The sequence below is a fragment of the Vicugna pacos genome, chromosome 10 (genome assembly GCF_048564905.1).
Source record: "Vicugna pacos chromosome 10, VicPac4, whole genome shotgun sequence".
NCBI classification, from domain to species: domain Eukaryota; kingdom Metazoa; phylum Chordata; class Mammalia; order Artiodactyla; family Camelidae; genus Vicugna; species Vicugna pacos.
Window position 1 is genome coordinate 23512619 of NC_132996.1, and position 26367 is coordinate 23538985.

Below are 26367 nucleotides of genomic sequence, written 5' to 3' on the forward strand. Positions count from 1 at the left end.
CACCATATTTATCTTTTACTTACAAAAAAGGAAAACCATGTTTAGAAAGATTAGTCATTTGTCCAAGATTAGACAGTACATGAGGGAGACAAGACTAGTTCCATTCCTCGGGCCTCGGCCCTTATGGCCCAGGTATCAGCAACACTGACGCGATGCAGGAGTTTGCTGGACCTTCTGAAAGAGAATTCGAATTTTAACGAGATCCCCACGTTACCTGCACACCAAGTGTGAGGAGCACGAGACTCTAGCCTGCCTCCCCAGAGGGTTCCACTCAGGCAGGCACTGCCCCAGAGCCTAGCTCAGAGTTCTAGAAGCACAGACTGTTTTCACCTCTGTATCTTTGCTCATGCCATTCTCTACCTGGAGCTACTACTCCCGTCCCGGTGTCCGGATTAGGCGCCTCCAGGATTCTCAGGTACTTTTACCCACCTGGGATTACAAGTGTGTCCCCTTCATTGGTATGTGAAGGTCTCAAGGGGAAAATACAGTTTTCTCTCACCTAGGGACCCCAAAGACAGGGAAAATCAAGACCCAGAGCAGACGCCCAGCAACTATTTGAACCAAAGTGTGAGGTAGCAAATGACTTAACTTGTCGCCGTAGAAACCGCGCAGACGCAGCGAAGCACCCCAGCCCGGGCCGGGAAGTGAGGCGGAGCGGCGAAAGGACGGCGAGCGGGAGGTTTAAACGCCTCAGCTCTGGGCGCCCGCTGGCTAAGCGGCTGCGCGCATGCGCGCAACTCGCGCGCGCCGCCTCAGAGGGTCTTCCCCGCATGCGCGGGAGCCCGGATGCGGATGAAGTTGGTTGGAGTGGGTGGCGCCACAGCCATGGCGGCGCTCAGAGTTGCGACGGGTGCTGGCAATTGGTTTTCGGCTTTGGCGCTCGGGGTGACTCTCCTCAAATGCCTTCTCATCCCCACCTAGTAAGGGATCCGCAAGGCCAAGGGCTGGGTTGGGAGGCCTGTGCGGTCGGTCAGGGCGGGAGAGAGAAGCGTGGATGCCCCTGGGTGAGAGGAGGAAAGGGAACTTGAACTCGTGTGGTCGCTGCTCGCCTTTGATATGATTCCCTCTCCGCCTTTTGATTGTTATTTCACTTGAGCGCTAGATCATAGTCCTGGATGGCTGGGGTCAGGCCTGGCTGTGTCAGACTTTAATGTTTCTGAGCCTCAGGATCCTCACCCTTACTATGCAGATGAACAACACCCACCTCCAACATTTATTCTGCCAATACGGATTGTATGAGCTGCCTCCTGTGCTAGGCACTGTTCTACCTAAATCTTGGAGATTCAGTGATGAGAAAGATATTTATGGTCCTTTCCTTGGGTGAAGTTAGTGGGGGCCAGAGAGACAAACAGGGAAGTTTCAGGTTGTGATAAGATCTGTAAAAGAAGTAGAGAGGGATTCCCGGACAAGACTTCACTCCTCTTTTAGGAGGTGATGTTTGAGTTGAAATCTGAAAAAGAATAAGCAATTTGAAAAGTAGTTCAGGCATAGGAAAGCGTAAGTGCAAAGGCCCTCTAGTAGGATAGAACTCAGCATTTTAGGAACAGGAAGTGACCCGTGACTGAAGATCAGTAAAGAAGGAGAGTGGCACAGGATGAGGTAGACAGTGGCCAGGTCACACAGTGTTAGACTCTTGTGTGACAAGGATGGAGGGCCAAGACTGAAGGCGTGAGAACTCTAGGAAGCAACCACCAAGTGGCAATGTGTATACAATGGTTGTGCAGTATTTATTAAATTAGTAATACTGGCTTCCACCTTCTGTTCATCCTTCCTAATTCTCCCTTGACTTTTCCCCCCTCATTCCTTTTCTCCCTTCTCTACAGTTCTCCCTACCCCTCTTCCCAGTTTAGGGTTTACTGGTATCCTTTAGTTCAAGTTCTCAGTGACCTCTTGGTGGGTATGGAAGAGCTGTATGTATAGAGTATAAGTCCATCCTGAAGTGTATATAAGCAATGAAGAATATATATAGGTTCAGCAAAATGATTTACAGGGAAAAGAAGGTCAGTTGAACTTTATGCAAAACTGAAAACAAATAAGAAACATCTTTTCCTTTTAAGAGCAAATTGGAAAAATCTTTCTAAAATGTAAGAAATTCCTTTCAAATCAGAGTGAAAGGGAATTTTTTTTTAAACTGCATATAGTATGATGTTCTTTGCTTTAGTTACTTCAGCCTAGAAATGTGTCTTTAGGGTTGTTATTTTGAGTACTGCTCTTGTTCCAGGATTAAAAATGCATATAGTTGTAGTTAATGTTGTGTTTCTCAAACTGGAAACCCCTGGGATATGAGGGGGAAGCTACAGGATAAATGCAGAAATATTCACCAAAATGTTTACTAACTGCTTTATTATGAACCAGGTACTGTGGCTAGGTACTAGAGGGGAGGACAAAATGGATATGATCCCTAACCCTATAAAGGGGGTAGTTTAGTAAGATAACAGTTCCAGAGACAAATCAGCGCCAAAATGTAATTACAGAACTATCCTTGTGTTAAGTGTTATGAAGGAGAAGATTGGGTTCCTATTGGGGGACTAACAAGGGAGACTTATTTAGATTGGGTGTCAGGAAGGGTCTGAGGAACTGACATGTAATTGGAAGCCTGAAGACACACCCAGTACGTGTCTTTGGGTGAACATATGTGTATGCATTCCATTGAGTATGTTGAGGAGGAATGTATTTCCCTCTACCCTTCTAGCCAAGTTCTTCTGGCTGATCTAAGAATCAAATTGACCAAAGACAGATTAACAGGACAAAATCAAACAGAAGTGTAATAATATGTACATGGACGAGAACCAGGAGAATTGAGTGACTTGCCAAAATGGCTGAAGTCCTCACCTTCAATACCATCTTCAGCTAAAGACAAAAGAGGATGTTGCAGATACCGGTTTAGGACTTAACAGGGAAGGAAGACAAAAGAAGTGTTTGCTGGGCCATGCAGAGACAGTGAGACACAGAGTGGACTTTCATTTGTAGGCCCTGCCCTGTTCCCCCCACCATACCTGGCCCGTATGCTTTGCAGATATCTCTGGTGATAGCTCTATTCTGGGAACAAGCCCTTTATATAAATTTTTCAGGCAGCTAAGAGGGATGTAAAAGAAAGACTTCCTGAGTCTTCTGGTTCTTAAAAATAATCAGCTTAAATTAATCCTCATGCCAAAGAGAAACATTTAGAGGTGCCATTTTTTGCTCCTATGCAAGTACGTACCTAGAAATGGAATTGCTAGGTCATAATATCAGTTCTGAATCATGATTTTGAGAAATCTATAGGAAATTCAGGTGATAATGTCAGCAGGAGGTTAGAGATGTCTCTCAAACTCAGGAAAGAGACCAAGGCTGTATATTGTGATTTGGGAGTTGTCATTACACAGTTGATAGTGGAAGCAATAAATGTGAACAAGATTGTCCAGAGCAGAGTAAGCTGCATAAAAAGAGGACTAAGAACTCAGCCTAAAGAAGCATCAACATTTGATGAATATTGCAACGGAAAGGCATGAAAAAGGCATGGAAGGGGTTGGCTAGGAAACTCATGAGAGAGTTGTCACTGTGGAAAGGTTGTATAAAACACTAGAAAGCATAAATTGGGTTTTGCTGTGGAACTCGTTATTGACTTGGATGAGTGGTTAATTCAACAAGAATGTATTGAGCCTGTCCCCATATCAAGTGCAGTTCGGCATGTGGAGGGGAAGTATAGCAGTGAGCAAACAGAAAAGTCAGCTTCTGCTAAAAAGGAGTGAAGGGTAGCAGAATATGCCACCCCAAAATAGGATTTTGGGGGCTTATTTTGAGGAACTGCAGGCAGAGAAGGTTTGAAAACAGTGGAAGTTACTTTCAAGGGAAACTTACATTAGAAAGGGGGCCTGTATCAGGAAGGTAGCTATTACCAGAGATCACTTTTTCACCCCTCTGTGAATTATCTTCCACCTTCTTTGAATCCCTAGACCCTTTCCTTAGCTTGGGATGGTAGATAAGCCTCAATTATCTGGCCACCGTTTGAGTCTCATATATCTTTTAGGGCTGCTGTACATATGTACGTAATTAAAATTATTTTTTTCTCCTTTCTTATTTCGATTTAATTCTTAGACCGGGCACAGAACCTGGAAGGATAGAAGGAAAAATTTTTCCTCCCCTATAGGGGAGACGCTTGGATATATTTATATATAGTGAGAATGGGAACAGTAAACAGAATTTGGAGGCCTGGGAGAGGCAGGGCAGGGGCCTTTTCCCACCTTCTCTGATGAACTACTCATCCTTGAAGATCCAGCTTGTGTGTGAGGCGTTTCCAGATAATGAATTGCTTGTGAAGGAGAGTAAGGCACCTCTGAGCAACAGCCTGAGGGCCTCCCTTAAGAAAAAGTATGAGCTTTTGATCAGCCGTTTAAATAATGCAGAGACCCTTTTCACTTAGATTCCCCAACTTTTCTAGAAGGAGATCTGGCCTCCAGGTAAGTGAGGTGTTTCAGGATTATGTAATATCTGCTTGTTTCTTTTTAGGATAGTGAGCTGTGACCATGTAGGGGGTGTAGATCCATTTAAAAGGATAATTTTAGACATGTGAAATTGATAAATATTGTGAAATCTCATTTTATTCATCTGATTGTTTTGAGTAGCCATTCCACAGATTTTGAGGTACATCGAAACTGGCTTGCTATCACCCACAGTTTGCCAATATCACAATGGTATTATGAGGTAAGTTTTAATTTTCACCTTTTTGGCTGTTTTTTTTTTGTTTAAGATGGTGCAATCATATAAAGTATTGATACTAAAACAGTTTTTCCTGTGATCATAGGTTGAATAAATCTTTATGAAAATTGTGTTCTTTCCCAAACTTGGGTCCTCCCTCTCACCCAGCATTCACCAAAGCCAATCTACTGGCTCTGGGTTGTGGTTACTTCTCACTCCTTCATAGTGAAGGAAAGTATAGTGTTTATTGCAGGGTGTCAAGCAAGGAGAATGAGCAGCCAGTGCTCGAAAGACCTGAACTCTCCAATGGCTCTCAGGCAAGGGTTTTTAAAGACAACTGTAGGGGTGAGAGTCACAGGGTCATGGTTTGGAAATCTTAATCATCAATCTCTGGTTCCAGTCTGGGGTCTGTATGCTAATGGTCAGCACGTAGTCATCATCCTCCATTAGGTGGGGGGTGGTCTTAGTTTCTGCAGAACAAATCCTTTCCTAGCCATTCCCCTCATTTCCTGTTTGTAGGAAATAGGCTTCATTCAGCCTTCTAGGAGCTTCCCTGAGTTCCAAAAGGCAGATTCAAACAGTTGCTAAGCAGGGAAGTAACAGAATGCAGAAACAAAGGAGGAGCAATCAAGAAAGAATAGTGCAGCAATTAAAGCAAGGTCCTGGTTCCTTCTCAAGGGATATACTTATCTTTGAGTTGTTCTGCTGGAACTAAGGCCCCCATCCAGGTGGGAGGATGGCAAGTTCTGGCTGAGCACAGGATTCCTGGAACACCATGCTGTTACCGCACCACAAACCAATCAGAAGAAAATCACGCACCCTGCAGCCCTCCAAATTTTCCCTGTGAAAACTCCCTGAAAACCATTAGGAAGTTCAGGGTTTTTTGAACATGAGCTACCATTCACCTTCTTGGCCCTGCAATAAACCTTACTCTGCTCCAAAATAAAACATTTTGGTTTGTTTGGACTCACAGTTTGGCACAGTAACTTGTGTTCCATAATAATGTGAGTCAGATTGCTACCTATATCCCTCAGGAGGAGCTAGGAGTCCTGTGACTGTATTGTTTTAATCATTAACTACTTGAGTTTGCTCTTTGGAAGGCCAAACAAGAAGTGGAGGACACAGAGGGTCTTGTACCTGGGTAGGCCCCCACAGGGTCCTGCTGAGTTTCAGTCCTCCCTTTCTTTGATACTCCTTAATCCTGAGGGGAACAGGGGTGGAACAAGAAAGGGAAAAGGGTTTTGGATAGAGAGGTTAATCTTAAACTCTGCAGGGGAACTTGGTTTTAGGAGGAGTTGGTTTCACTCAGTTCTGCCCCGGCACTGTTAGGGAGTCCCGTTATTTCAGAATGAGTTTCCCATACCATGTGATCCAGCAATCCCACTACTGGGCATATACCTGTGGAAAAATAAAATTTGAAAAGATACATGCACCCCAGTGTTCATAGCAGCATAATTTACAATAGCCAAGACATGGAAACAATCCAAGTGTCCATCAACAGATGACTGGATAAAGATGTGGTATATATATAATATATATACACACACAGTACTACTACTTAGCCATAAAAAAGAAAATAATGCCATTTGCAGCAGCATGGATGGACCTGGATATCATCATTCTAAGTGAAGTGGGTCAGAAAGAGAAAGAAAAATGCCATGTGATATCACTTATATGTGAAATCTTAAAAAAAAAAAAAAAGACAAATGAACTACTTACTATTTGTAACTTAGATAATTGACTTCTTGAATATATGTAAACACATTTGACTGTCCTTTATGATTGGATTACTGCATTCTGTTGATTCTTTTTTTGTGATTGGCTTTATTCCTTTGATGAATATGTAAGTTTAAAAAGCTAAAGTGCTAAACTGTTCTTAGAAACAATGATCAGTACATACATGCAAACTAAAAAAAAGTACAGTATATTACATATGTGTATTTACATACAATATTTGTATATGTGCAGTCAAATTGTAACAATTCTACCTAATAAAACTGAAAAATGGGGGGGGGGGAATGAGTTTCCCAAATTACACATTGGGAATTACAGTATTTGCCACACTCTTTTTGGAAGAACATTGGATTGAAAAGGGAAAATTGGATTCTAAGCCTGGCTCTGCAGCAGCACAAAAAATATATTTTATCTCTCTGCACTGCAGTTTCTCATCCTGGCCCATGAGGATTTTGAATGAATTATTTCTAAGATCTTGTCTCTCCCTGACATTTTATGGTTTATGAGGAAAGGAATAATCGGTGATGTGTAGGTGTCTGGTAATATGCAAACCATTCTTTTTTATTATGAAAACCATGTCTGTATTTTTACTTCTGGTATTATTTACTAACTTGTATGTGATACTTCATGAAAAACAGACATCAGCTCAGAAATGTCTTGATCAAAAACAGCATTCTGCTGTTAGGGAGATTTGTTTTTAAGACAACCTGTAAAGTTTTCTGTGAGTTTGTTGTTGCTTTGGGGGTTTTTTGGTCAGGTCAGAATAGTCTTTGTACTGAAAAGGCTTAAGAACAACTAACCTAATTGACAAAGTTCCTTCTCAAATGATAACACCACAAGTATTTCATAGGAATGCTAAGGAACTTTAAGTAATTACTTTAGTGTAAGATATTTCCATTTGCATGTATGCATACCAGTAAGGAAACATGTACGGCCTAGTGGTCAAGAGCTTGGGCTGTGGTTTCAGACTGCCTGGGTTTGACTTTTAGCTCTGCCACTTAATATCTATGCTGGGTAACTGTGGGCAAACTGCTTGACTTCTCAAAGCCTCAACATCTCTAACTATTAAATAATAATAATTATTAGGATGAAATGAATATAATGTGTGATGCACTTAGCATAGTACTTAGAACTAAAGTGCTCATTAAACATTATTAAAGGTTATTAATAATTAGCATTATTAATATGATGACCATCAAAAGGCAGTGTCCACCCGCCCCCTCACCACTTTGTCTCTGATTATTTCTTAGTCACCTTTGCTAACTCTTCTTTATCTGCATACTCTTTGAAAAGCTGGTCCCCTCTGGGCTTCTCTTTGTGGTCCCTTTTTATTTTAATTCTGTAATTCTTTCTGGATGTTCTCATTTACTCCTAAAATTTTCACTACAATCTGTTATCTTAGTACTTCTAATACAATGTTTAAATCAGAGCTGTCTCCTGTTATTGGTTTACTTTAGATAGAAGAGGTTTATATTAAAGGGATTCTAATAACAGCATACTTCTTTGTTCTTCCTGCCCTCTTCTGCAGTAACAACAAAAGAGATCAACAAGCCTCAGAACTCAATTGTCAGGAAGGCTCACAGTAATAAGGCTGGGGAGGCACATGTCTCAGGTCTGGAAAGTGAATATGTGAACAGTGGATTTCTTTGTAGAGCCCTCCTTACCTGCAATTTCTAACCTACTTTTCTGCTGTGGCCTCAGATTAAACTGATTGTTAGACTGATTGGGAAAGACATTTAAAAGACCCATAATAAATATTTATAGAATGAACACATTGGTTTTGAATCTTTGTTGACCTAAAACAAGTAGACTCTAGTTATTTCTCCAGCAAAAGGACTTATTCAGGATCAGCAGAAAATTGCAGTTCAGGGCCTGCAACCATAGCGAGTCATGTGCAAGTCCTTGCATAGCGCAGGAAGGAGAACTCTTTTAAAGAGGGGAAAAGGAATTTGGGAGAGCTATAGTAAACAAAGAGTCCATGTTGTTTCATTGGCTGAGTTGTGACCGTCTCTCCTTGGCTGAGCTCTTGGCAGGAAAGAAGAGAAGAGACTGTTCTTCCTGTTGGCTCTGCTGTCTTCCTAGGGCCTGAGACCTCCCTGTTCAGATCTCCCAACTCTGTTGTAATTGTAGTTTCTATTTATTAATTTTTACATCTTTATATGTAGAGGTTGGAAGTTTTTGTATCTGAAGAAATATCTCCATTATAGTAGCTTCTGGAGCTAAAGGATTTGGAGTCAGGAGACCCAGATTTGAGTCCCAGCTCTACCACGTCTTAGTTAAGTGACAGAACTGTTCACTTGGGAAGGAGATATTAGCTAGTAGCTTTCCTGGATTCCCAAAAGCTGTTTAGGTGAGACGATGGCCCCACATGGAAATCCCTGAAGTCAGGAGGGCCTTCTGGGCTAGGTTTGGGAAGTCTTTGTGGGGAGTAGGAACAGCATATAGAGGGCATCTGTGGGATGGGGATAGCAAGGGAAGGACAGGGACACTTTGTTTTGGAAAAGTGCCCATCTCTCAGGCAGCACCTGGTCCTTCTCCCGGTTCTTTTAATGCTTCCTCCTCCTCATTTTATTTAAGGTAATAAATATGTCAATCAAATAAGGTAGGAAAATCTCTTAGACTTCGAGTAAAATCCATGACTCTTAAAGGGTAAGCTCTGACGTAGAAACTGTCGCTGGAAACCACAGATGTTAATAAATAAAGTTCATCTTGAATTTCTTGAAATTACGTGGAATAGTAATTTCTAGACTTTTTTTTAACATCCATACCGTAGCAAGAAATCATTTTTGAGCATTCACTACCTAATATATCTTTATCTATAAATGATAAAGGTACTGCTCTCAATATGCTTTTAAAAATAGAAATTAAGAAGGATGAGATTAAAAATAAAATTTCTGATTTCTCTTTCCGCAGTTCAGTAGCTCATCTTGTTTATACCCCACATAGGAGATTTTGGTATTAGAGAAGGAACTTTTCATAAAGGAGAATTTAGTGGTTGGGTTCATAGCCTGAGTACCCTAGACAGAGAGCCTCTGGGTTGGTCTCACGTCTGAGGCTTGCATTTGATACCTGCAGTGGGAGTAATCAGACTACTACTTGTTGGGACCTAAAGTTTGCGTTCATCTTTACCATGAACAAACAGCTATCAGGTAGTTCGAGTCTTTCTTGCCTCATTTAATACCATAGAGAGACCCTAAATAGTAGGCCTGTGGACACCTAGTTAGTACCGAGTGAACCCTTTGTGCACTTCCAGGAGAGAAGTCTTCCACCGAAAAGGGTAACAGAGCTAGAGTAGGGAGATTATTACTGTCCTTGCTCTTCTAGGTTTAGTTTTAGGACATGCTATGGGGATAGTAATTTTTTAAATATTAATAATGAGTAACTTGTATTGATAGTTTATATCTGGTTTAATACTGTATATGTATTGTATTTTATATATTTATGTAAAATTTAATACAATAGCTCATGAAGTAGGTACTACCATCCTTGTATGAATGCAGAAGCTGAGACAAAATAACAAAATACAGTATCATACAGTTTATATGTAGTTTATTTTTAATACAAAGTTTGTGTTTTTCTTATGATCTGTATTTTTATTTAATCATTAGTGATTGTTCATTCATTTAATGATTATTCAGTACTTAACATACCAGGAACTTACTAAATGCTCAGGATACAGAAATGACAGTGTGGTTTCTGCTCTCAAGGATCTTACAATCTAGTGGAACAAAAAATAAGTAGCATTTGTGTAGCATTTTGTCATTTATAAGTGTATTTAATATGTATTATCTATTTAGTCCTCACAGTGCCTCATTTTACAGATAAGGAAATTGAGTCTCTAGGACAGAACTTGAACCCAAGCGAGTGAATCATTTGTTATACCTTAAGTCCATTTTTATATTTATGAGAAGAACTGTGTTGTAACCAAGTTTATTATTATCAGGTTTCAAATTAATTTCTTTTGAAGTATAATTGACTCTGAGGAAATTGAAGACTGTATTAAATAACCTAGGAGACAGGTTTTGGCATTCTGCTCAGTCTTAACATAGAAATTTTTTTATTTATGACATATTTTAAGTGTAATTTCATCATTTCATGTGCTTTTTTAAAGACCAAAAAATGAAAATTTTCAATCTTTGCACCCTCTTTTATTCAGTTACTTAGGATATATTCTATCTTCTGTTTTTACCACAGGCAACTTCAGAGTGGACCTTGGACTACCCTCCCTTTTTTGCATGGTTTGAGTATGCCCTGTCACATGTTGCCAAATATTTCGATCAAGAGATGCTGAATGTCCATAATCTGAATTACTCCAGCTCAAGGACCTTACTCTTCCAGAGATTTTCCGTCATCTTTACAGATGCACTCTTTGTGTATGCTGTCTATGAGTAAGTGTGAGAATGTCATTTCGTTTAAAAGGTGTTGAAGAAATATTATAGTATTAACTTGTCCCTCATCTATGGGAAACAAAGTTCATATAATAGCAAATGCTAGAATAATTCAGAACTGTGTTGTGTTTTAAATTGCACAATGAGTAATTACAGCAAGCAGTCTAGCTAAATCTTGTGGAAGAAAATGTGGGGTAAGGTAGGGTTACAAGGTTGAGGCAGAACAAGAGATTGTGAATGTTGTGAAAAATAGCCCCAAGTAGAGTTCCAGGACCATTTCTCCTGCCCCAAATGGCTCTACGTGCTTTTCTTTCCTTCCTTGTAGCAGGCCACCAGGGGCTTCCGTGACCTCCCATATTCTTTGGGATACACAGTCATACGTACAGCACATGCACACTCATGTTCACATATGCAATGTGCTAACCTTCAATGGAGTTTCCAGTCTAGTAAATTCAAATCTTATTGAATGCTTTTAGTTATAGTCTCTGGATTCTTTCCTTCATGAAGACTCATCACTAATTTTAAGTTATGTTTATATTTTATATTTTTATATTTCGCATATTTTACTTATAAATTAAAATTTTTTGACTACACACACATAAAATGTTTTGCACAGTGATTTCCAAGCAGTGAGTTCCCAGTTAATGCTAGTTTCCATTCTGTCCTAATACTTAAGTCTGCTGTATGATTGTGACAGAGCAGTAAACTGGTGTCAATTTAGTGACCCTTGTCATAAATAGATAATTTCTGTTTGTGAGACCAAACTGAACTCTTGCCCCATTTAGGAAAGAGTCCCTTGAGAATGTTTTAACCCCCTTCTCATTTTCATGGAATAACTGCTGTTAGTCACTCTAACCTTCAGTCTTGTTTATGTCCGCAGGAGTTGGAAGGGAAGGTGATGTGTAATGTATTCCTTTTAACTCAGAAATGTTTGACCTCATGCTTCCAAGGAAAGTGTATACAGGTGTCACCGAAGGGCTCTTTAATTGGAAAGTTGTCAGTATCACCAGAACAGGACTCCATTGCCTTTTTTTTCCCTCTCTATTAATAACTGGCAAAATTAAAGCTGTGATTTGGGTGCAGTCATATTGAAGGGCTATAAGAAATTGTCTTAGTGTCTCTTTCCTCCTTTTTGAAAAGAAAACAACTTCCCATGGTCGTTGAGAAGTAAACATAATATTCCAAAGGAAAGCATTTAGCATGCACTGAGCACTCCATAGTTTTATTTCCTTCATTTTTTTCTCTCCTCATTCCTCCATCTCTTCATCCTTTTTTTTTTTTTCTGGCCTTCATATTTTTGGATTGATATAAACCTGAGTTATCCAACTGCTATTCAACCTGAATGTTGCTTTAATAATTAATTTTCAAAATAATAATTTCACATTTAAAAAATGACATGGACAGTTTATCAAGAATGGCTAATAAAATGCATCAGAGTACATCAGAGTGTACTCTAGAGAAATACTGTGATGTTCTAATGAATATTAAAGTTGTTTCTGATTTTTTCCTGGTGTTCCAATATAGGTGCTGTAAATGCATTGAAGGGAAAAAAGCAGGCAAAGAACTTACTGAGAAGCCAAAGTTCATTCTATCAGCATTACTGCTGTGGAACTTCGGGTTGTTAATTGTAGACCGTATCCTTGACATTCTATGTATTGTTCCCTTACTTATTTGATATATACTAAGTATAAGATTAATTCTTTCTATCATGGTGACTCCAAAACATGAGCTGCTTTTGAAAATGGATGTGGGGTGGATTTAGTCAGTTCCCCAAACTGTGGTCTCTGCTCAGCTTTACCAGACTGGTTGTTAGAGCACCTTGTCCCTAAAAAGTTGGTGGTGGTGTTCAAGAACCAGTTAAACTGCCAGTAAAGCAATATATTGGGACTTGTTAACTTTAGATTAATCTAATCACATGCCTTAAGTAGTTTTATAACACATTATTCTAAACACCTTTTTTATGAAAGGACATATCAGTGTTGCATATGGAAACAGATGGGCCTTCATGCTTTTCCACCATCTTGGCTTACCACATACTAATAGGCAAAGTTCTTAAATCCAGAGTGTCTGAGAGTAACTGAAATCCTAAAGAAAAAAGGCTAATTTCTAGTTTTCATAGAGGTAGCCCGGTATGGAGGAAAACGCTCAGACTTTAGTTTCAGTCTGACCAGGACTCAAATCTCAGTCACGTCGTCCAAGTAGCATTGGGCCATGAGTAGATCAATGCTCTGAGCTCTGACTACGTCACAGGGTCCTTGTACATGTGCTATAGACAATGGAACGCTGTGTGCAGTGGCCTTTGATAGCTGTTAGGTCCCTTCATTTTCCATCTGATTCTAAAAAAGAAAACAAAACACTTCCCCTTTAGCTGCTGGGTCTTCAAAATAGAGAAAACAGGAAAGTTTCCTTGTCTTCTTCTTAAATATAAATTGTAATTTAATAAGAGTTTATCCAGGATTTGACTGTTCATAGAAAACACTTTCATGAAAAATCCAAACTGGTAGTAATATTTTTGTCTTTAATTTACCTACAAAGAAAGCATTTGCAGTTTTTATACTCAGTCTGCTGACACAGTTCATTGTAATTTTGGTATCCTCTGTTTTCTTTCCTTAACCTGAGTCCAGATATTCATTTCCAGTACAATGGTTTTTTATCTGGATTAATGCTACTCTCCATTGCACGATTATTTCAGGTAAACACAAAATAGGTTAATTATATTAGTTTGGTTTTTAGCTTTAAAGGCAACAGCATAGTGGGTGATGAGTAAATTTATTTGACCTTTTTGAGTTGCCAAGTGCTACAGACACTGTCATTGAGTATTTTTCACAATTCTGTCTTCTCTTTTGACAATAATTTTCTTCATTTTACAAATGAGAAAATTATATTCTAAAAACTTGTTAAGAGTGTGGCAGGCCTGAAATAAACCTGAGTTTCTATATTTGGTTGGGGTCATTTATCTAGGAATGAAATCTTCAGCAGTTTATACAATATACTAACTGTGATGGTGGGTCCTTGACCATCAGAAGCATGTAGCATTATATATTTGAAAGTATGGAATCTGGAATCAGAAGACCTGGGTTGAAGTCCTAAATAACCTAGTAAGCTGTGTGACTCAGGGTTATTCAAATGCGTTGGCTGCTTCAGGTTAGATACATTATACACAGTACCTTACTGAGTAAACCTCACAACTATTCTGTGAAGTTGTTAAGATAATAGGGGAGGAAATCAGGTAATTCAGATTTCTGGGATACTCTTCTGTACACTGAATCAGAATCTCTGGGATTGGGTTTTAGGAATCTCCAGGGAATTTTAGTATACCATCTGATTTGGGAACCATTAACCCAAAGCAACGCATTCAACCCTCTCAGCCTGTTTTCTCATCTGTAAAAAATTTACCCCTTAATACACTGTATTTGTAAAGTGGGGTTGTCTACCTCATAGGGACTTTGGAAAGATCAAATTCAATATATAAAGTTCTTTGTCAATGATAAATATCTGGATAAGTTTTTTTCTTTTAACCATAAAAAGTCACACAGTACATAAAACATACTTGTTCAATGAATGAATGTTGGATGGTTGTTGAACAAATGAACTGAAGTTTAGCTATAGAACCAGCTAGACTTTCTCTGAATCTTAGATAAATAATAAAACTGGTGGACAGTTCGGAAGCATCCCATTCTTTTTCCTTATCATTCCTAACTCATCTATTCTAGACCATACCTGATGAGGCAGTGAAAGGAGGAACCTGGCCTCTCATGGTCCCTTTGGCAGATTCTTTGCTGAACCTCAGGACCATTATCTTATTTGATCCTTCCAAAATTCCTGTGAGGTAGGTAGAATTCAGACTTCTTTAGTTACAGTCAAGTCGGTTGTTTGTTTTTCTCCTAAATCAGAATGCCTTTAATTCTCCTAAGTAGTTTGTTAGATGAAGTACTACTTGGTGCCTTCAACCTAATTGCACTTTATGTTACCTTATATGTAACATAAGATTTAAATGGTTCTTTGCTAGCATAACTTTGTGTGTAATCATTCATAGTCTCATTCCCAGATCCTCTCTGGAAATCAACTTCAACTATTGTATAACTGTAAGGGGGTAATGGTGATTGAATTCTCTGGGCTTTTTAGTTCCTTAGGGAGAATTTGTAGTATGTTGTTATGATGATGTATCTGTAGCTCAGCATCAACCTTAGTACTTAAATGTTTATTGAAATAATGAACTTATGAACCCACTAGTCTCAGTATAAAAAGTAGCTGAAGTTACTTGCCTGTGTTCTTTTTATATTGCATGTAGAATATTTGCCTGAATATTTAAATCCTTTTATTATAGAAAATTTGAATTACATACAAAAGTGGAGAAAATAGGACAGTGATCTAAACCCACACACACAGAGTATTATTTTGAAATATATCCCAGACATCATATTTTGTTTAAGTATTTCAGAATACAGGCATACCTCAGAGATATTATGGGTTTAGTTCCAGACAACCACAATAAAGTGAATGTCACAATAAAATAGGTCACATGAATTTTTTAGTTTCCCAGTGCATATAAAAGTTATGTCTACACTATACTGTAGTCTGTTAAGTGTGCAATAACATTATGTCTTAAGAAATATATACATACCTTAGTTAAAAAATACTTTATTGCTGAAAAATGCTAACCATCGTCTGAGCCTTCAGTGGGTTCTAGTAGCAACATCAAAGATCACCGATCATAGATCACCAAAACAAATAGAATGAATAATGAAAAAGTTTGAAATACTGCAAGAATTACCACAATGTGACACAAAGTGAGCAAATGCTGTTGGAGAAGTGGTGTCGATACTTGTTCGACGCAGGATTGCCACAAACCTTCAATTTGTAAAAAAACACAGTATCTGCGAAGCACAGTAAAGCAACACTCAGTAAAAATGAAATATGCCTGTAAATCTTTAAAACTTTATTTTCAGTGTGGTAAAATACATATAACTTAAAATTTACCATCTTAAATCATTTTTTCTTTGTTTTATCAAGATATAATTGGCATACCGCACTGTATGAAGTGATTATCACAGTAAATTTAATGAACATCCATCATCTCATATAGATACAAAATTAAAGAAATAGAAAAAAAAGTTTTTCTTTGTAATGAAAACTCTTAGGATTTACTCTCTAAACAACTTTCATATATAACATACAGCAGTGTTAATTATATTTATCATATTGTGCATTACATCTCTAATACTTATTGGGCTTATAACTGAAGTTTGGACCTTTTGACTACTTTCATCCAGTTCTTCCTCCCCCACCTCCGTGCCTCTGGTAACCACAAATCTGATCTTCTTTTCTATGAGTTTATTTGTTTTTGAAGTAATAATTTTTTACAACACTGTTAGTTCCAGCATAGTGATTCAATATTTCTGTCCATTTCAAAATGATCACAGTAAGTCTAGTTATGATCTGTCACCATATTAAGATATGACATAGTAATTGACTATATTCCCCACACCATACATTTCATACCCATGACTCATTTATTTTGCACCTGAAAGTTTGTACCTCTTAATCTCCCTCACCTGTTTCTTTCCTTCCCTCACCTATTTATCTTAAACATTTTTAAGTGTACAGTTCAGTAGTGGTAAGTATATTCACATTGCTGTGCAACCAGTCTCCAGTGCTTTTTATTTTTTAATAGACTTTATTTCTAAAAATAATTGTAGATTTACAGGAAAGTTGCAAAGATAATAGAGTTCCTGTACCCCCTCACTTTTTTCCCCTAATGTTACCATCTTATGTAGCTATGGTACGTTCCATCAAGACTAAGAAACCAACACTGCTACGCTCAGATCTCACTAGTTTTTCTACTGATAACCTTCTTCTGTTCCAGGATCCAATCCAGGCTGCTGCATTACTGTGTTTAGTTTACCCTGAATTTTGAGTTGATATTTCCCTTTTAAATCTCCTAGAAAAGGCATATGGAAGGAGCATTTCTCTTTGCTGTTCTCCTGCATTTCAAGCACATCTACCTGTATGTAGCACCAGCTTACGGTATATATTTGCTACGATCTTACTGTTTCACTGCAAATAAACCAGGCAAGTTTTAGTGATCATTTTATTTTATTGTATCTTTTCTTCATTTTATTTTGTCTTGACTTGGTGGCTTGCTTTGTGAGAGGGTTTGATGAGGCACAACAGGTATCTCTCAGCTATTGATCCTATAAACCCTGTACCCATTCTGACATTTCTCTGCTCTTGCCACATCATAAAGATTGGTGTACTATCATGGGATACTTCTAGTTATATCATGGGAGATACTGGGTGGGGGTGGGGTTGTAAGTTATGGCTTTCCATGCTCCTGGTTAATAATAATGTTCCTTTCCCGTAGATGGGTCCATCCGATGGAACAGTTTCAGCTTTGTCCGTCTTATTTCCCTGGGACTGATTGTTTTCCTAGTTTCTGCTCTATCGTTGGGTCCTTTTCTAGCCTTGGTAAGTCTTTTATTTGTTGTAAATACATGTTTGTTGTTGTTTAGGAAAAATTATAAAGCCAGTAGTATATAAAATAAATAAAACTACTCCTTTTTTTACTCCTGCCCAGTATGACTCCCCAAAGATAGGATGGTATTCTTTCAGATATTTTTGTGCATATTTAAATATGTATGTGCATATATTTGTATGTTTAACTCTCACAGAAACACGCACTTACACAGAGTTAATAATCATTATTCACAGATTACATATTTGCCAATTTGTTTATTTGTTATAATTTACTTATAACCCCAAAATCAATAGTTCTTTCACAGTCTTTCACTGACAGCAACCATTTTGAGATGCGTACAGTGTTACAGATTTTCAACAGATGTTTTTCTTTTTCCCCTTCTTCCCTCACACTGAATTCAACTAACTTTAATTCCTGCTAAAACTAGGAAACACTGCACGTCTCGTCAGGTGTCCCCTGCTGTCCCCTTCTCTTCAGTAGACTTGGATAAGCTGCAGTCTGTGTTCTCCTTTGCACCTGTACATTCTTCCATTTTCTATGCTTGTAATAGTATTGGACTGGTGTTCAAAGTACTTTGATGTATCTTGTCCCACTAGAGAGATGAGAAGGTCAGACAAAAAAGAGGTTCTGTGAACTGCTCAAGATCACACAACTACTTCCTTGAAGGGAAAAAGACTGGAACTCAGACCTCATAACTTTCTACACACTGCCATAGACAGTACCCTAGTCCTTTTTTTGAATTTAGAAAAGCTTGATCACTGTTCAATCTCTTTTCAACAGAACCAACTGCCTCAAGTCTTTTCCCGACTCTTCCCTTTCAAGAGGGGCCTCTGCCATGCATACTGGGCTCCAAACTTCTGGGCATTGTACAGTGCTTTGGACAAAGTGCTGTCCGTCATCGGTATGGTAGCAAGCCTTCCCACTTAGACTGTGAACATTGAAAGGACTAGTCACACTGAGAAATGGAAAAACCTGCTTTGTGTTTTGAATGTGTCTGAACTGTTTGCTCTCTAGTCCTGCATTTCAGCTTTCAGAATGAATGGGGGAGTGGTTCTCGGGACTGAGGCTTCAGTGCAGGAAACAGACTGTGTTCCTTATAAAAGCTCTTTGTGGCAATGAGGTTGTTGATCCTTTCCTTGGGAAAAAAAAATAGACATTTTAAAAAGGGAATTTTTGTCTTAAGTAAAACATTATTCAGCAGTTAATAGCCCTACTTTTAAACTTAAAAATGTGAAGAAGCAGGGAAGAAGAATATGTAAGTTGTGACTCTGGATATTAAACCAGTAAGGGAACTGATAACCATGCATTTTAGCATAAGATGAGAAGAAAGGGAAAACTTAGGATGTGCTTTAAGTCTGGGGTGTGACGAAAAGAAATTTATTAATCTTAACCTTTTGATGGTTCCAAAAATAACTCACTGTGAAACAACTCACACTCTCCTTTGTGAATACAGCCTAGCTTGATGGGAAATGCAGGATCCAGGGAAGAGTAGGCAAACTTTTTCTGTAATGGGACAGACAGTAAATATTTTAGGCTTTGCAGGCCACTTAAGGTGTTCTGTTTGTTTGTTTGCTTGCTACCTTTAAGAATGTAAAAACCTGTTGTGAAAAACAAAAGCAACAATAAAGAATTGCTTGGTATCAGCAGGGGCTTTGGAACCAGGCAGAACTGGGTCTAATTCTTCCACCTGTTAGTTGTGTGACTTTAGGCAGCTCTATCTCTCTGTGCCTCAGGGGGCTAAAGGTAACAGCTACAAAGCCCTTGGCACACAGTAGTTCCTTAATGCATGCTGGCTGCTGTTACGCACTTGTAGGAAATCATAATTTCGTATTATCCCTCACCTACTGTGAATCCAGCCGTGAAATGTATGGCATCTTATAAACTAAGTCCTTAACATTTCTATTTCAAAAAAGCTTTAAACAACCAGCGTGGTATGAGGTACAAGGGCCTTTTGCTTTAACTGCTGTAGCTCACCCTATATATCTGTCTCAAGGATGTCATACATGGAAATTCAGTAGCACGTTAGGCAACTATGTTTCAGGCAATAGTTACTAGCTTTATGAGAGAATCAAAGGTGGGGAGGGTATAGCTCAGTGGTAGAGCGCATGCTTAGCATGCATGAGGTCCTGGGTTCAATCTCCATTAAAAATAAATATATAAATAAACCTAGTTACCTCCTTCCCTACCCACTCCCCCCACCAAAAAAAAGTTAAAAAGAGAGAGAGAAAGGGAGAGAATCAACAGGCTGAAGGGGAAAGGGAAGAGGTGAATGAATAGAAAATATTTTGGTAGTCTACACCTTTCCCACATTTCAGTAACTTTCAGTGGCATTAGACAGGGCCATTCAGGTGCTCAGACTGTCCCTGACTGTCTTGTTTGCTTATTTGGGCTGTGGCTTGCATCATTATCCTCAGACTTTGTTCACTTAATAAGTATTTCTTGAACTCCTATGTGCTGAGGATAGAAATGAAGTTTAATTCCTGCCTTTAAGGAACCCAGTATAGCAGAGGAAATGAATATATAAACAGATACAGTGTGATGAGTACTAGATATAGACATGTTTAGGAGACCTTACCCCACAAGAAAATCAGCTTTATTTCTTGAATTAGGAGCTTTCTCAGATGAGAAAGTGAATTAGGAGTCAACTTCGCAAAGAGACTAGGGCATTCTAAGCAAAGGGAGTAGTCTATGCAAAGGGACGCTGGTGTCCAGAGTGGTACATTGGTTCATTGTGAACAAGTCACATTTAACAAAGTGTGGACTAGATGAGGCTGGAGAGGTAGGAGGGGGCTAGTTTGTGGAAAACACTGGGTGCTGTGCTTAGGAATATGGACTTTATCCTGTAGGCAAGGAAAGATTCAAAGCTGGGGTGTGACATAGGGTTTCTATATTTGAGAAAGCTTGCTTCATTTTAGAGGTGAGAGCAGATTGCTATTCAAGCTGCCTGCCAGCAAGGTTCCCTGGTCCAATGCAGACAGCTGCAGTCTAAACCAGCAGCATCTTAGGTAGAGTAGTGCAGGATTGAGTTAATGAAATCTTGACCTTGAAGCAGTCATAAGATTTAATAGCTTATTTTTTTTTCTCAAGGACTTGATTGGTAAAATATGGTGTGCCCATGATAAAAACAAAACAAAATAAAATGTCTGTTCACTCTGTAGGTTTAGAACTGAAACTTCTTGACCCCAACAAGGTTCCCAAGGCCTCGATGACAAGCGGTTTGGTTCAGCAGTTCCAGCACACAGTCCTTCCCTCAGTGACTCCCTTGGCCACCCTTATCTGCACTCTGATCGCCATCTTGGTAAGAATTCACACATGGTACTCATTTCTTGAGTTTTCCTTGCTTTTCTTTTGTGTGTCTGGTTGAATTTCAACTTTCAAGTTTTTCCAGCTGTAGGGTAAATTCCATGGCTGTAATCCTGCTGCAGATTAAGGCATGTCCTAGCAATTCTTAGGGTAACTGTGAACACTGTAAGGAAGGATTACGAGTGAAGCCTCTGTGAGAGTGGTTCTCGCCAGAGGCTATTAGGCCATCTGTTCACCTTCAGATGAAGAAGAAAGAAAAGCCCAGGGAGGAGGGAGCTTGGACCACACCGTTGAGAAAGAGGACAATGTAGTAGGGACATCAGGTTTTTGTTTTCATCATGGCTGACTGATCAAAATCCAGATTTGTCTGAACTGCATGGATATTTTGTCTTGATAGTAATAATGACTTGAGAGGCTCAACAATTCCTGTTTGAGCATCAGATAAGAATCTAATATGAATCAGATGCTATTATAGGCGCCATTGATAGTTGTTTTTATTAGTGATCATGATGCCTTCAATTTCATGATATAATTTTAGTAGAATTTAGTATAAATAACTCAATCCTATCTATAATTATACTCAGTTTTTTGTTTTTTAAATGGAGGTACTGGGGATTGAACCCAGGACCTCGTGCGTGCGAAGCACACGCTCTGCTGCTGAGCTGTACCCCTCCCCTCTAGTTACACTCAGTTTTAATTTTGGTTTCTAAATGATCAAGCCTATTCACAAGACACCTGACCACACTTAATTACGTGGCAGTACTGCTAGTTAACTAAGCTTTGTTGGCCTACTTATTCACATGGTGTAACTGAGGTTAAAACTTTTTTTCTAAAACTTCAGCCTCTAGGAGGGGAAGGTATAGAAGTCTAATTACCCCCCCCACAAAAAAATAAGAAAAATAAATAAATCAAATTAAAACTTCAGCCTTGTAGGCTGCATGTGGAAGGTGATGGTTTTGTTGTAAATTACACTCCAGCCCACAAGGTTAGCTATTTTTAATATGCTAAGATCTAACTTATTATTAGCCCCCAAATATCGATGAACTTTTGTAGGTTGACCTAATAGGTTCAGTGACTATTAAATAACTAATTATGAAGATGTATATAAGGGGTTATGATGGATATTCTGGAACTTACTTATAATTTCTTATTAATTTTGATGAATAGAATTAATTGTACTGAGTTAAATATGTATGCCCAAATGCCTTTTTTTCCTGACTAGTAGTTTTTATGTTAACATTTGGTGGGCTATTCACAAAGTGATGAATTATCCCAGTTTAATGGAGAATAGTCTTAAGATCTGTTTTTCAGAGATGATGTAAGTTATATTCACCTGAACAATGTTTTGTTAAAGACTATTTTAAATGATACTGAAGTTTTATCTTTGCCTATTGTTTCTAGCCCTCTATTTTCTGTCTTTGGTTTAAACCTCAAGGGCCCAGAGGCTTTCTCCGATGTCTAATTCTTTGTGCCTTGAGCTCCTTCATGTTTGGGTGGCATGTCCATGAAAAAGCCATACTCCTAGCAGTTCTCCCAATGAGGTAAGCTGATAGCTCAGTCAGTCAGCATTTCTGGCATATTTCACTGTGACCCTATTGTTTTCCAATTGATCTGTTCCGTCTCGACGTGTTCAGTGGGATAGGCAAAGACGAAGATGTATGGGAACAGATTTATACCAGGACAGGACAGGGATGCTTAACTTGGGATCCTTGCACCCATGAAGGTTCTCAGGTATGCAAACTGCCTCTATTGTTCCTGAAGTTTTGGGTAAGGGGTACTAAACTGATTAAGAACCGTGATACCAGGCCCTTGCTTCTGGATATCGAATGGCAACATAATTTGGAAAAACCATGCGTTTTGGTGTCATCACACGTATGAAAATAAGGTCTCGCAGTCCCTTGTTAAGCGTTGTTAGTTCAAGTAAAGATTGAGTCCAGTATGGAATAATACCTAATATATGTACAGCACATCAGATTTTTCAGAAATGTTTTTGTTGTTTGGTTTGGGGGGGTTGTTATTTTGTTTTGTATTCTTTCTTTTGAGCCTCAAAACAACCTTTAAAATAATTAAGATAAATGGATATCACCCCCTCTCTTAACATCTTCAGAAACTGGGGCTCAGAGTTTAAATGACTTATCTAAAGTCACACAGCTAGCAAGTAGCAGCATTAGGACTTAAACCTGAATCTTATGTTGAATCTTAAGATCTTTCAGTGTGTCATGCTCAAAAAAAAAAGAGGAGGGTGAGCATTTAAAATGCAGTGGTGTCCATTTTATAATACAGTTGAAATCCAATTAGATAGATGGTAATAGAATTAGCCTTTATCTTAAGATTTTTGTTAAATCCTGAAGAGAAATCATTTAAGCTCTGAACGAACATTAAACAAGTGTGTCAGGTCAATATATGGCTTGTCTGGTTTCATTTAGCAGATTGCAGTTTCAAAATTTAAAAAAAGAAATAGAGCAAAACTTCTAATGTCTTCAATTAGAATTCTTACTGAACCCCAGCAGGTGTGGGGCATTGTCCAAGAGAAGATCTATAGGATCGGAAATAAATCTCCAAGTCCTGTTTCCCTGGCTACCACCACTAGGCAGCTCCCAATCCCACAATATCCCTTTCTTTGAAGAGACAGTTACTCAGAGAGGTAGTTCTTTTTTGAATATTCCCTTATTCAGTGTAGTACACTCTTCTATGAATTGCTAAAAGTTTCCCACTAAAAAATTAATATTCTCAATTGAATTGAACTACAGCAGAAATCAGTATGTTATTTTTATGCATAAGCCAGTTCTAGAAATAATAATAGATATAGGTTATTCCAGCTACTTGCAAGTGTAAGTTTCATTTGTTGTTTTAAGGAATTACTATAAGAATTTTTATTTTTAGCCTTTTGTCTGTGGGAAAAGCAGGAGATGCTTCGATTTTTCTGATTCTGACCACAACAGGACATTATTCCCTCTTCCCTCTGCTCTTCACTGCACCAGGTAAACAGCTTCTTTTTAGAGAGATCTGTTTGGTTGCCATGGCCTTTTCATCAGCGCCTAGAGATCAATACTGTCTGATTTAAACCACCTTAAATCTCGTAGAAAATGAAAGCTCATCCGTTCTCTTAAATAAAACCTCCAATATGTCCCTAATTCTCAATATCTTTAGATATCACAAAAATTCATCATTAAGCTCAAAAAGCATTAAAAGCTCTGTCAGTGTGATTATATTGCCTTAAGTATCATAAACCTTCCTCTTATCAACTAAATTATCATATGTACTTTTTTATTCTTTTAACAGAACTTCCCATTAAAATCTTACTCATGTTATTGTTTACCATCTATAGTATTTCCTCACTGAAGACTCTATTCAGGTAATCTAAAAAACTACATTTAAAATTATATTTATGCTTGTGAAATGTTTACTCCTAAATGGTTGATAAGCCTTTTAAATTTTATTTTTTAAGCTTTAATGTGAATATAACAACATTGCAAAATATCAGCAGACAGAGGGAGAAATTACCCATATCCTGTCACTCTGACATGCAGCATAGTTCTTGGCTTTAGTTTGGGGGAATATTTGAGGAGGGACTACCTACCTTAAATTAAAACCTTATATCAAAACTCAAAAATGAAATGTAAAATATGCATTATGAGTAAAACTATCACATAAGTACAGGTGCATGAAGCTAAAAGATATGTAAGAATTCTTACATTTCTTAGAATTATGAGTGGAATTTTTTTCTTTTCTAAACTTTATGTAATGATATCTGTATAATTTTTTAAAGCTTGCTTATGATTTATATCTGATTATGTTTCTAAAACCTCATATACTTAATTATATTGAACTCAATTATAACCATATGACCCAGCAATTCCACTCTTAAGTATACATCCTGAAGAATTGAAAATGGGGACTCAAACAGGTACTAATGCACCAATGTTCGTTATAGTTTTATTCATGGTAGCCAAAAGGTAGAAACAACCCAAATGTCCAGGAACAAGTGAATGGAGGGAGGGTATAGCTCAGTGGTACAGTGCATGCCTAGCATGCACAAGATCCTGAGTTAAATCCCCAGCACCTCCACTAAACTAAATATTTAAGCCTAATTACCTCCCCCCAAAATAAAAAACAAATAAAAAAACTCAAAAAAAATAAAGTGAATGGATAAACAAAATGCTGTGTATGTGTGTGTGTATATACATATGCACACACACAATGGAATATTACTCAGCCAGAAAGAGGAATGGCACTCTGCTATGTACTATAGCATGGATGAATCTTGAAAACTTAGGCTAAGTGAAATAAGCCAGACCCTTTGTACAAATATTGTATGATTTCGTTTATATGAAATATCTAGCATAATAGGCAAATTGTTAGAGACAGAAAGTAGATTAGTAGTTATGGGGACCAGTGAGGGTAGTGGTGGTGGTGGATAGGGAGTTATTATTGCTTTATATTTCCAGAGATACTTTTCAGGGCAATGAAAATGTTTTGAAAGTGGATAGTGGTAAATATTGTACAACATTGTCAGTATACTTGATACTACTGAATTATATACTTAAAAATGGTTAAAATAGCAAATTTTATATCATTTTACCAAAACAAAAAGTGATGTATTGTTCACCATATTCTTATTCAAATATCACAGTATCCAGGCCTCTTTCCTCTTCTGAATACATAGCTAATTCTCCCTCAGCAACTTCAGCTAGGTGACAGCATAGATGATGACTGGGTAACTGGATCATTGAGATAATGTAATGGTATATCATTATCACTGTTTTCTAAATGTGAAATTTAATGCATTCTTTTGACTCTGGCTTTAGCTGTACTTCACATCAAGACAGTGCAGGTGGGAAGCTTTAGCTGAGAAATGTTTGCAAAATCAGAATGACTCATCTAAAATCAGACTTCTCTCTCCTTTTTTCTTCAGAAAAGAAAAACCTCTTTTTAATTGGATGGAAACTTTCTACCTCCTTGGCCTGGGGCCTTTGGAAGTCTTCTGTGAATTTGTATTCCCTTTCACCTCCTGGAAGCTGAAGTACCCCTTTATCCCTTTGTTACTGACCTCAGTGTATTGTGCAGTGGGCATCACATATGCTTGGTTCAAACTGTATGTTTCAGCATTGAGTGACCCTCCTGTCGGCAAGACAAAGAAGCAATGAATAAAGGAGCTGCTTGGATGTATTCCAAGCAATTATTTCATGGGAAATTAATCAGAACTTGAAGAAAGTTGCTGGTGGCATGAACCATTCATTTCAATAGATCTGTTTGAGGACCATTCTTCTAAACTTGGCCTTGCCCAGCCTAGCAACCTGATTGTCACCATGGTGAGAAGCAGAAGCCACTTGTCCTCCATAAGCAGTGAAACACATCTGAAACAGATCTCGCCTTCCCTTGTAAAATTGCCTGAGATCACTCAGACTGCTGTGCTTGCTCTGGGCAACAGCATGATTATCTGTAGCCTATGATAACCGTTGTCAGGTGATAAAGCCTAATTAGAATCTTGTGCTAAGGAAAATATAAATAAAATACCATTTCGTATTTCTGCACAAAAATTTTTTGGATCATTACCCAGCTGCTACATTTTCCTATTGGTGTACACACAAGCAGACCGTGTGCACTGTCCCCATTCTGGACACCTTGTTCCAGGAGATTTTTTTTCATTGAAATTGTACATCGACAATACTCACAAAGCCAGGGAGAATGTTTAATGAACTGTTTGGCCTGTCAGCAGAGACTATAAACCACATCTATTCTTATGTTGCGTTAAGGACATCTTGTACAGTTCATTTATTCGAAAAG

General features: G+C 38.3%; 1 protein-coding gene and 1 long non-coding RNA gene across 7 annotated transcripts; one reads left to right on the forward strand and one right to left on the reverse strand.

Annotated features, from left to right (window-relative positions):
- On the reverse strand, nt 1-537 carry LOC140698676 (uncharacterized). Its single transcript, XR_012076502.1, has 2 exons — nt 430-537; nt 1-174 (listed from the first exon to the last, which is right to left on the reverse strand). It is a non-coding gene; the product is annotated as an uncharacterized lncRNA (long non-coding RNA).
- Nucleotides 321-26106, forward strand: ALG8 (ALG8 alpha-1,3-glucosyltransferase). 6 transcript variants are annotated; one of them, XM_072969151.1, is made up of 13 exons: nt 321-415; nt 4605-4683; nt 10606-10799; nt 12324-12433; nt 13424-13491; nt 16745-16871; nt 17164-17267; nt 18058-18178; nt 20436-20575; nt 21982-22121; nt 23464-23561; nt 23863-23935; nt 25496-26106. In XM_072969151.1, exons 3-13 carry the CDS (start codon nt 10696-10698, stop codon nt 25725-25727), a joined length of 1317 nt encoding a protein of 438 aa, XP_072825252.1. In that variant the 5' UTR covers nt 321-415; nt 4605-4683; nt 10606-10695; the 3' UTR covers nt 25728-26106. The 6 variants fall into 6 exon arrangements, with proteins under 6 accessions (XP_072825252.1, XP_006213711.1, XP_072825254.1 ...); XM_006213649.3 differs by lacking the exon at nt 321-415 and adding an exon at nt 763-920; XM_072969153.1 differs by lacking the exon at nt 321-415 and adding an exon at nt 763-920 and having other exon boundaries at nt 20477-20575; nt 22016-22121.
- The last annotated feature ends 261 nt before the right edge of the window (nt 26107-26367 follow it).

Bases quoted from the DNA above. Each gene is read 5' to 3' on its own strand.
- ALG8 (XM_006213649.3), top strand. From the start codon at position 787: ATGCGGATGAAGTTGGTTGGAGTGGGTGGCGCCACAGCCATGGCGGCG. The intron at 921-4,604 runs GTAAGGGATCCG...TGTTTTGAGTAG, and splicing joins TGCCTTCTCATCCCCACCTA to CCATTCCACAGATTTTGAGG. The intron at 10,800-12,323 runs GTAAGTGTGAGA...GTTCCAATATAG, and splicing joins TTTGTGTATGCTGTCTATGA to GTGCTGTAAATGCATTGAAG.